General features: G+C 42.1%; 1 protein-coding gene across 1 annotated transcript in view; it reads right to left on the bottom strand.

Moving 5' to 3' along the window:
* Positions 1 to 5,833: 5,833 nt before the first annotated feature.
* The window catches only part of Eif2b3 (eukaryotic translation initiation factor 2B subunit gamma), a 104,751-nt gene continuing 98,808 nt past the window's right edge, over positions 5,834 to 11,776 (bottom strand). Inside the window, exon 13 of the mRNA XM_048782694.1 lies at positions 5,834 to 5,997. Coding sequence (XP_048638651.1) covers positions 5,945 to 5,997 — 53 coding nt within the window. The 3' untranslated portion in view covers positions 5,834 to 5,944. The remainder of the gene's footprint in view (positions 5,998 to 11,776) is intronic.

The raw sequence follows: 11,776 nt of genomic DNA, 5'->3' as shown, positions 1-11,776 counted from the left end.
GGGCCACCCCAGGCCTTGCCGCGCCCGCCCGCGGGGCCCTCGGGGAGGAGAAGGGAGGGCGACCCGGGAGCGGGTAAGCTAAATTCAGGAGAGGCGGGGGCTGAGAAAGAGCGTCTGCTGGCCTAGTTAGCACCACACTTTCTTCCCGATCCGGCCAAACCCCAAAGACTTCTTTTTATTCTTCCCAGCTTTCGTTCTTGCTCCCTTCAGTACACCCGCCACGGAAGCCAGAGACATTTAAAATGCAAATTTGATGACAGCTCCAAAAGCATAAGGTCTGCTTGAAGCACAGGGCCCTGTATACATTATAGCTTTTTTTTTTTTTTTTTCCTCACAGGTGCTACCTCTCACCCATCCAGTGTTCCCTCTAGCTCTGAAAAGTCACCTATAATTTCCTAAACACATCATGATGTTCCAAGCGTTCTTGCCTTTGTACATGTGGTCCTTTTGTCTTGGCAGATTATCTTCAAAACAACTTGAACCAATTAACCTCTTTGAAGCCTTCCTTGTCACATCTCCCTCCTGGCAGATAATTGCTTCTTTGTGTTCCTCATAACACTCAATGTATATGTGTTATTGCATTTATGGTGAAATATTTTATGTACAGTACTTGAAAGTCTGCTTTCCTCACTAGACAGTAAATAGGTGCTCAATAATCATTGAATGAATCATTGAGAGTTGAATAAACCAGGGTGTCAAGGACTGGAAACAGGGGAAGAGGAAGTATTTCCTCTAACTATCTCATCTCAGTGTGCTGTTTCTGTTGGGTTCCTGACCAATTAACCCTGAGTGGCAAAGTAGAATAAAAATCAATATTCCAATATGTAAAGTTTGGGAAAGAGAAAAAAATCTGTAATAAATTCATTATTCTAGCACAAGTACTATTATCTCTGGCCAAGTTCTTGGTCAATTCTTCCAGACTTTTTTTTTTTTTTAATATATATCTTTATTTTATTTTTATGTGGTGCTGAGGATGGGACCAGCGCCTCATGCATGCCAGGCGAGCATGCTACTACTTGAGCCATATCCCCAGTCCCAGACTTTTTTTTTTTTTTATCATTACATCATAAACATTTCATGTTACTACAGTCATTGTAACAATCATTTGCAGAATGTCCTGAGGACATATACCCAGAAATAAGGTTGTTTGGGTCAAAAAGTATGAACGTTTTCATGATCTTGCTGTACACTGCCAATCTACTTTTTGGAAATTTGTGTGAACACCTCTTCTGAACCTCAGTTCTAGGGAAAGAGAAACTTCAGGTCGAGGGGGTGAATACCTAACAAGTTTGCTGCTTCCATTTGTCCATTCATCCAGCAAAATGGGGAGGAACTATTGTATACAATACTGTTGGCCAAGTGGTAACTGAATATGTGCACAGTATTTTCTTCCTCCCTGTCATAGAGGAGTGGGTCCCACTCTATACTCCTAGCAAATTTCTGGAAACACAAACAGTCTAAACTAGGCTACAGGTCCCTATATTGCCTTGGGGCTGTAGTTAAAGACAGTGAATGGCCTAAGATTAGCAATGGATGTCACTGGGACTTAGAGAAGACCTGCTTTTCTTTAAGCAGCTCTTGAGATCTTCCTTCTTACCAGACTCTGCAAGACATAAAGTCCATGGAGAAATAGATTTGAAACACCTGGGCCTTGGAACTTATTCTGCTTCTACCACTAACAATTGTGGCAAAGTCCAGCATTTCTTTTTTAAATTTTCTTTTTTATTTCTTATATACATGACAATAGTGGAGTGTATTACATTCATAATTATCCATTCACAGCACCATTTTTTTGTAACTCTGTATATAAAGAAAGTCCAGCATTTTAATGGATGATTCCAAGGCAGGGCCTGCCTACTGAGAAAATCTCTTGCCAATCAGTCCAAAGAATAATGTGAGACAAGCAGGTCTGCAGTTCCAACCTCAGTAAAGCTTAGTCCCCTCTGGCTGTGGCAAGCTCCAAAATAACCTTTCTTTCTCTCAACAAAATGATTTCCTGAATGCAGCTGAGCTCAGGTACAGTTAAAGCCAGAGACCCCAGGTAAATAACAGGAGGAATAAAGAAACTCCTCTTTCCCCTCTGCAGGCAACCTGCTTCCCATTGAGTAGGCTTACTTCACTGTCACTTCCACTGGATAAGGATATGTGTGTCTTGGGCCCAAACCAGAGACAGTTTCTGAAGAATAACAAAGGATAGAAGCAATTTAATCAAATTATTTATTTATTACCGAGGATTAAATCTAATTACTGATTCATGAGACAAATAAGTCTTGGGGTCTTTTGTGTGTTTAAACCCTTTGTGGAGGTCTAGAGGTTGTAGGGTATGTTTTATTTTTAAAATCTTTAAAAATGGAGTTTATAGGCTGAGGGGAGAACAGAGACCAAGAGGGGAACCACTGTGTGTGTGCTGAGGTACTGAGGAAGTTTATCAGAAGTGAGAAAAACTGCAGGAAAGGTGGGAGATGACAGAATCTAAAAGGAAAAAACATGGTTCAAGGTCTGAATCTTTCATTTACTGGCTGTGAGATCTTGGGAAAGTCAAATTATCTATGACACTGACATAAGGATTAAGTGAGATAAGATATATGGCCAAAGACAAGTGACAGGAAAAATGAGGTGGAGTACATTCTCACATGCAGTGTTGAGGAAAGTGACCAGTCTAGCTTTAGGGGAAGGTCCGTGTGGGAATTACAGAGAGCCAGGGCAGGATTTCATTCCTTGGCATTCCCCCAGGTTTCTCATTTACCCTGTTTTTGGTGGCTTCTGTTATCTGGGACAGGCAGAGTGAATGAGCCTGATATGTAGAGGAGGAAAGCAGTGGCTCTGGGCTACTCCCATACCCACCCATTACATTAGGGGCCAAGCCTGGGAATACATGCCCACTCCCTTCAAGACAATAGCATCTATCAAATCTTGGGTGCCAGAGGCTAATAAAGAGATCAGCAAATGACCCTTCACCTTGAGTATGGGGGAGAGAGGTGATGAGCCAAAGCATCAACTCCTCATTTTCCATGGAAGAACCCTGATGCAATCCCTCTGGGTGGTGGAAGACAGTTCAGGCCAAGGACAAGTCATCCTGGCCTCTAATAGAATGTGTTCTCTGCCCAGCCTCTTTCCCTCCTAGCCAGCTTCATCATAGCTAAGCTTTCTAGACCTTCTTTCTGGGTGGTCTTTCCTGTACCTCTCCCTCTCCCTCAGACACATTTAACTATTTAGTGTTTTAGTTTGCTTTGTTTGAGCTAGGGTGGAGGTCTTAGCTAAGGTCTTCAGTCTAGTCTTCAACTCCTAGGCTCAAGTGATCCTTCTGCCTCAGCTTCCCAAGTGCTGGAAGCTGCATGCCATGTTTATATTTAACTATTTAGAAGACAGCACACAAAGCTCTGATTATGTAATTTCTTAGGGAAGATGATGGCTATGGACAAATAAAGTATACCCTGTAACTGTCCTGAAATAGAAACAGCCTCTAAATTAAGCTATGCAGGTCCCTAGATTGATCTTGGGGCTATGCTAAACACAATAGGCCTTTTCTCTACCTGGGATGCATTGAAGGGATGGGGATGCATTGAAGGACTGGGAAGTTCAGCCTCTGGCCTTCGAAAAAAATCTGGAGAGCAATAGCTGCAGTCAGTCTCCTTATAGGCTCAGGGAGCTCTTGCCAGCAGGCAGGGATGAGGTATTAAGGGGAAGAGAGTTCCTGCAGTAGTAGCCACACATTTTGTCTGTTGGCAAGTTCTCAGGACTGTTTCTCAGCACCTCTTCGGAGTACTCCCTGAGTACTGAAGGCCCCCTTGATCCTTTTTTCCTCCACTTCCTTCATCAAGCATTGCTGGGAGAGGCAGGGCAGACCCTATCAACTCTTCTACTTGCCTGGCTGGCCAGCCAGTGAACATTCAGTTGCTCCCTATATTACAGACACAACCTCTCTGTAGCTGCTACCAAAAGGAAACAAAAATCCCTGTCTGCAGCAGACTAGTAGAGCAAAAAGAAAAATCAAAGCATCCTGGAGTTGTCAGGGAATGTCAGTGTCCTGAGTTGGGGGCTGCTCCCAGCTGGGACTCAGACTCAGTGAGGCCTTCCTCTGGGAACTCTTACCTTCTCTGCTCCAGTTCCCTTATTTCCTTGGTGCAGGGACTGCTTAATGGAATTGTGCAATAGGAAGGCAGGGGAAAGGTGTTCGTCTACCTCCCTGTCAGGGGTTCAAAGGGATCAGTGGGGAAGGACAGAAAGGGGCATAGCAGGGCTCTGGGACAGTTCTTCTACCCAACTCTTCCTCCAAACCTATCCAGCTCCACCCCCTTTCTGTGATCAAGGAGAAGTTTTCTGACCTCTTGGGCTTCCCAGACCCTAATAGTCAGAAAGATCTGAGAAAGGAGACAAAACCTGAGAATGGGAAGGGCCTTCCCATTGCACATCTCTCCTTTTACAGATGGGGAAACTCAGGGTCAAAAGAAAGGCAGTGATGTAGCTAAAATCAAAAACATTACAAAGGCCAAGTCTTCTTCCACCCAGTCCAGGACTCTGTCTTCAGCACCATCAGGGCCAACAAATTTCATTTCAGTTCCAAAAGTGACCATTTTGGGCACCACTTCAGCTCTTTATCCCAATATCTCCCTTAGTCCTACTGGTTTTAGCCATTTCTGCTAGGCCATTTCAGCTCCTGTCTGATTAGGGCAATCTTTCAGGAACCTTGTCTTAACCAGGGAGAGGAATGTGCAGCTCTGGAGCTCCCAAGAAGGCCGATGGAGGTGGAGCTCCCCCAGGGTAGGAATGCTGGTCTAGTCTCTCACAAGTTCAATGAGAAACAACACTAAGACCGGGCAAGATTACTCAAGTGAACATGAGAGCCTTGATATTTTTTAAGTAATGTAGAAACCAGTATTTCAAACCATTCTTTATAATTACTGCCACCCACAGTGAGGACATCAAGAGAAACCTTTACTTTGATAATTCTAGGAGGTGAAATATCACCCGAGGAGCCACTTTTATCTTCCACCAAACACCTGCAGGTTGTAAAAGCGGTGCAGGGAGAGACAAGAGCAGAGTGTACTTATGTTTAGGAGCAGGACTGGCTGATGGAAGTGTGGCTTGGACTCCAGAGGGCTATGAATATAGAAATCACATTTCTTCATTATCTGAGGCAGGAATGTCTATATAATTAGGACATAAAGGAGTGCAGCTGGAGATCAGGCAGGGAGAATTTCAAACCACGATATTAGTTACAGGCTCTTCCTTACCAGGCTGAGCAGACCTCACCAATGGGAGGTGGAAAGGGATCTGGCTTGGCTCATGTCATGGATGTCCATGCTTCTGCCTCGATGACAACCACTGGGGATAGGCTAGCTGTCTAGGCAAGGTCTGCTCTCCTTCTTGCTTTAAGAGCCTCCAAGAGACAATAGTTGAGGCTGGGAGGGTTGGAGTGAATGAATGGGGGTGAGCAGGGTGGTGGCAGATGCTGGGAATCTGTGTGGCAGGTATTGAAGCAAGACAGTAAGTCCTAGGCTGATGGTCAAGGGAGGTACTGCCATCCACTAGGCCTATGGGTCTAGAAAGAGTGATTAGGGTCAGAGACTGAAGTAGTTCCATCTCTTTTTAGGTGGAAGTTGCTTTATGGACAGGGCTGGGTTGGCCAGTCAGAAAGTTGCACTAATAGGAGCTTTTTTACTGTACAGGTGCTCCCCTAGTTGATAACTTTGGTACAAGAGTTAGGCTACTGTGGCTATTCTGTTCACACACTTCCTCTAGATGGTGTTTAAACATGACCCGTGAACTCGCACTGTGAATACCTGGAGACAACATGACACAGAGCCTAGGACTGCTCCACAACTCCCCAGCATGTCTTTGGAAGCCCTTCTTTATTAGGAAATAAATATAAAGTCAAACAAATGGGCCAGCCAACATCTGGAGTTTTGGGGGCCAAAAGGAAGAAATTTGACTTGCTCAGAACTCAGATTTCCATTAGCTGGTCATTCCCCACGATCACCTCGTTCATTCGTTTAGCTACAAAAGAAAAGGAAAGGGTTTTTCTGAGAACTGGCAGCAAAAGATGTCATTTTAAATCCAATTGTTTCTAATTTTGTGCTCACAAACATTTGATTGTGGTTCTGTTCTTGAGAAGCTCTTAGAACTGCAACATGCCAAAGGGGCTATGAAAGAGATAGCATCTTCCCACACAGAAGGATGGGACTAACTATATACTTGCCTTTGGGAAGCATAAGTAGGAGACCTAGAACTGGATCTTAAAGGATGAACAAAGGTTTTTCAGGCAGTGGTCAAAGGGAAGATATTCTAGGCTGTTGGAACTGCATAGGCAAAGACATAGGAATGTGAGAATGGGGAACACAAAATACTGTGGTGTGGACAGAGGATAGGGAAAATAAGAGGAAAGAAAAGAGAAGAAATGAGGCTAAAATGATAAATGAGATACTTCATTCTTCCATGGATGCCTGAAATTGCAGACAGCACCAAATCTTTATATGTTTTTTCCTATATATATGTGTATATACACAGGATAAAGTTTAATTTAAAAATTAGGCACAGTAAATTAACAATAAATTATTTAACAATTAACAATAAAGTGGAACTATTATAATATTATAATAATAAAGGTATATGAATGTAGCTCTGTTTCAAAATATCTTATTTTACTGTATTCACCATTTTTCCTAAGATGATATGAGATGATACAATGCATACATGATAGGATGAGTGAGGTGAAAGACACAGGCATTGTGCCATAGAATTAGGCTACTTGGTAAGTACAACTTGAATACAAGCACCGAAATACCCTGAGAGTGGATTTGATAACCAAGATGGCTATTACATATGGAGGAGGCATGCAGTATTTACAACATAGATATGCTGGACAAAGGGATGATTCTCATCCTGGGTGGGATGGAGTGGGACAGCATGAGATTTCATCATGCTACTCAGAACAGAATGCAATTTAAAACTTTTTTTTCAATATTTATTTTTTAGTTGTAGTTGGACACAATACTTTTATTTATTTATCTTTATGTGGTGCTGAGGATCAAACCCAGCGCTTCGCACGTGCTAGGCGAGTGCTATACCGCTAAGCCACAACCCCAGCCCCTTAAAACTTATGAATTATTTATTTCTGTTTTCCATTTAATATTTTTGGCCTATGGTTGGTTGCAGATAACTGAAACTATGGAAAGCAAAGCTGCAGGTAAAGGGTGGCTACTGTAATACCATCTTTTGAAGAGAGCTGTTGAAAAAAGTCAGTGAGTTAGCTGGGAATGTTGGTGCAAACCTGTAATACCAGTGACTTGGGAGATTGAGGCAGGAGGATCACAAGTTTGAGGCTAGTCTCAACAACTTGACAAGGCCCTGCCTCAGAATAAAAAAATTAAAAAGGCTGGGATGTGGCTTAGTAGTTAAGTGCCCCTGGGTTCAATCCCTGGTACCAAAAATAAACAAATAAATAAAATAAGTGAGTGAGTGAAAAGAAGATCAGGAGAGTAGAAGAAGGAGAATAGGAGGAGAGAGGAGAAAAGGGAAAGGATGGGGGAATGGAGACTGAAATCAAATTCCACATGCGTAAGGTTTTGTCAAAATGAACCCAACTACTATATGTAACTATAATACTCTTAAAAACAAAACCAAAAAATTCATCAGAATACTGGGTTTGTGTACACCTTCTCTAGAAGATGTTCCTTTTAATCTTTCATAGCCATCTGCTTCCTTTAGTGATAAAGATGGGAAGGAGGCCCAGTTAGTGCTTAGATTGCTAAATTCTTTAGGGCTAGTGAGTAACTGTCAGGCTCCATATCCAAGGAAAGACTAAACAAAAAAGAACAAAGAAAATACTTCTTTGGGCTAGGGTTGTGGCTCAGCAGCAGAGCACTTGCCTTGCCCATGTGAGGCACTGGGTTTGATCCTCGCACCACATAAAAATAAACAAAATATTGTGTCCACGTATTAAAAAAGAGAAAAAGAAAAAGAAAATGCTTCTTCGACTAGTTTCCTAGGGTACCTCCCAAAGCTCCTTTTACACTTTATTCTTCTATAAGTCAGACTCATCACCTCACATACACTCACATTTAGCTCTTCCTTCATCCAGTCTTCCTATTGGCCAGGGACAATGGACTGTTGTGAAGATAGTTTCAGTCTCAATTCACACTTTTCTTGGACCTCAGTGCTTTAGACCAGAGGTGCCTGGCTGGGGCAAACAACCTTTTCTTCTCTGCCACACTCTAAGGGCCCCCCTTCCTACTCTCCCCTCTTTCCTCTGGTCTATTCTTGGCCTGGGTGTCATATAGGATCTTGCTTACTGGGATTCAGGGGAGAATGTATCTAGAATGCTGGGGTAGATGTAATTTCATAGTATAAGTTGAAGGAAACCTGCAGATCTAGTTCTGCTTGGCCAGGGTTGGAAGCAGGCTTCAGTAAATACAGTGGTAAAGCTCTAGGCTGGAATTAGGTTGAGAAAAATCCCAAAAGGAACACTAAAAGGAAGGATGGTAAATTGCGGAAAAAAATCAATGGGACAGAAAGGAATAATATATGGCAAATGAAAAGCTGCACTGTTAGGAAACTAGGAAGGATTTCTGCTAGCCAGGAAGACTTGGCTTATGTCATGTATATATCAAGACCTTGATCTACAATAAGGTCTGCTTTCATGGCTGAAGGACTGATTATATGATTAATAATGTAGTGATCCAAGTTCCATCATTGACAGAAGAGACTCAGATGAAGCATCCAATTAGTCTTCCAGGTTTTTTCTTTTTTTGGTCGGGGGGTACTTGGGATTGAACCCAGAAGTACTTTACCTCTGAGCCACATCCTCAGCCCTTTTATTTTTAGATGGCCTTACTAAGTTGCTGAGACTGGCCTTGAACTTGTGATCCTCCTGCCTCAGCCTCCCATGTTGCTAGGATTATAGGCATGTGCCTCTACACTGGGCTACCTTCCAGGTTTTAACTGTTGGTTGTGGCCATCTACTGCTTGAGCTGATAGGATTTTTTGAGAGATAATCACTGAGAGTATTGTGATCGGGTGAGAAAAGCCAGAGTTGTTATAAGAAGGCCTGTGGACTGGGGAAGTAGCTCAGTGGTGGAGTATGTGCTTGGCAGGCATGAAGTTATTCAAAAGTGGGGGTGGGATTTGTTCTCTTGGTAGTGCTAAGAAGTGGCAGCAAAGCCTACATCTGGGTTATGAGAGTCACATTTTTGGTGTAAAAAATCGCTATGGATATAATGACTGTGTTAAAGAATTTGGAAAGGGGACAGTATTACCTCTTAGGATGAACACTTTTTCCTGTAATTCCTCTATATGAGGAAAATTGGGAACTTTGAAGCTCTTTGTTGGTGAGGATCTGAGTAGATAGTTTTGTCAAGGTCATCCATAGTAACAGTACTTTTTTTGGGGGGGTGGGTACTGGAGATAGAACTCAGAGGCACTGGATCACTCAGACCTATTTTTGTATTTTATTTAGAGACAGGGTCTCATTGAGTTGCTTAGCACCTCGCCATTGCTGAGACTGGCTTTGAACTTGTGATCCTCCTATCTCAGCCTCTTCAGCTGCTGGGATTACAGGCATGTGCCACTGTGCCTGGCTCCCCCTTTTTAAAAAAAATATGTTTTTTAGTTGTCAATGGACCTTATTTTATTTATTTATATATGGTGCTGAGAATTGAACTCAGGGTCTCACATATGCTAGGCAAGCGCTCTACCATGGAGCTACAACCACAGCCTGATTTCCAGTCCCTTTTATATTTTATTTTGAGGGTCTTGCTGAGGCTAGTTTTGAATTTGTTTGTGATCCTTCTGCCTCTTCTTCCCTAGTCTCTGGGATTATAAGCATGTACCACTATAACCAGCGATAGTAATAGTTCTTGAGTGTTGCAACTGGCTAGGAATTTGCTTTTTTTCAATATTGAGGACTGAACCAGAAGCACTCTATTTCTGAGATACATTTAGCCCTTTTTAAAATTTTGAGATAGGGTCTCATGACTTTGCCCAGGTTGGCCTCCAATTTGCAATCCTCAAATCCTCAAATAGTTTCCCGAGTATTTGGGATCACAAGTTTTTTGGATTCTCAAGCCCAAAAGGGAGACATGTAACTTTAAAAAATGGAAGAGGAAGCCAGGTGCTGTGATGTATGCCTGCAGTCCTAGTACTCAGGAGCCTGAGGCAGGAGGATCATGTGAACATAAAAGTTTAGGACCACTCTGGGCAACTAAGCAAGACCTCATCTTTAAAATAAAAGATGGCATGTTCACTGGAGAAAAGGAAAATGAGGTGAATTCTACAGAATTTGTGGAATTTATTTCTTCAGCAACCCCACTATCTTACCCTACTTTAGGTTTAGGAATAATTCCCAAAGCAATCTGCCTTTTTTAAAATTGATTTTGAGTTTTGTCAACTTTTTGTTAAAAACATTCAGTCAGGTATGGAGGTGTAACTCTGTGGTAGAGTGCTTGCCTAGCATTTGGGAGGCCCTGAATTCTATTCCTGGCACTCTACACACACACACACACACACACACACACACACACAGACAGGAACAAAATCCAGCCATTTAAAGACAACTGAAATTTTTCCTGATCACCTGTTTTTTTTTAAATATTTATTTTTAGTTTTAGGTGGACACAATATCTTTATTTTATTTTTATGTGGTGCTGAGAATTGAACCCAGTGCCTCATGCATGCCAGGTGAGCGTGCTACCACATGAGCCACATCCCCAGCCCCCACCTGGTTTTTGTATGTCTCTGAGGTACTATCAGTCTTTCTGCAGAGCAGAGCAAGCCAACAGCAGAGTTTACAGTATTTCCTCTAATTAGTTGAGAATGGCTTTCAAGTGTTGTATTTTGCAAACTCTTCTCCCATGCCAGGAATGTAGGGACTACCTCCTTTAATCAAAAACTAGGTCAGGCTGAGTATGGTACCGTGTACCTGTAATCCCAGCAATTCAGGAGTGTGAGGCAGGAGGATTGCAAGTTTGAGGCCAAACTTGGAAACTTAACCGGACTCAGTCTCAAAATAAAAATAAAGAAGGGCTGGGGATGTAGCTTATTGGTAGAGTACCACTGTCTCTAGGTTCAATCCCTAGTACCTGCCCCTCAACCCCTGCCCCAAACAACAAACAAACAAAACCCTGTACCAGGTCAGATGATGCACTCATGGACTTCAGTTGGCCAGAGCTAGGTAGTTTCGGAGTCTTTGCTGCATTACTGGCCCAGTTTCATGTCCAAAGCCATTGTAAAGTACTGGTGCTAATCTGGCCATCGGATTTATTGATATCCTTTCTTTCTTTTTTTTTAAAATATTTATTTTTTAGTTTTCGGTGGACACAATATCTTTATTTTACATTTATGTGGTGCTGAGGATCAAACCCAGTGCCTCATGCATGCTAAGCGAGCACTCCACCACTGAACACAATCCCAGCCCCTTGATATCCTTTCAATGTTTTGGTAGTACAGTCACAAACATGTATGAGCTTATTTATAAGATAAATTCTTTTTTTTTTTTTTAAGATAAATTCTTAGAAACAGAACTAAGTCAAAGTTTAACAATTTGAAAACAATGTAAATTGCTCTCCAAAGATGGCTTTTTAAATTTTTATTCCCATCTGTAGTGTATGAGCTTGTTTCCCACATCTTCTCCACTTTGTATTATCTCTGCTAGTGTTAAAAAATGGCATCAGTGGTGGTGGTAGAGAGCTTGCCTAGCATGCACAAGGTCTTGGGTTTGATCCCTAGCACTGAAAAAAAAAAAAAAAAAAAAAAAAAAAAAAAAAAAAAAAAAAAAAAAAAA

Source organism: Marmota marmota, unplaced genomic scaffold (assembly GCF_001458135.2).
Source record: "Marmota marmota marmota unplaced genomic scaffold, marMar, whole genome shotgun sequence".
NCBI lineage: Eukaryota > Metazoa > Chordata > Mammalia > Rodentia > Sciuridae > Marmota > Marmota marmota.
This window is presented reverse-complemented; position numbering and strand designations above follow the sequence as displayed.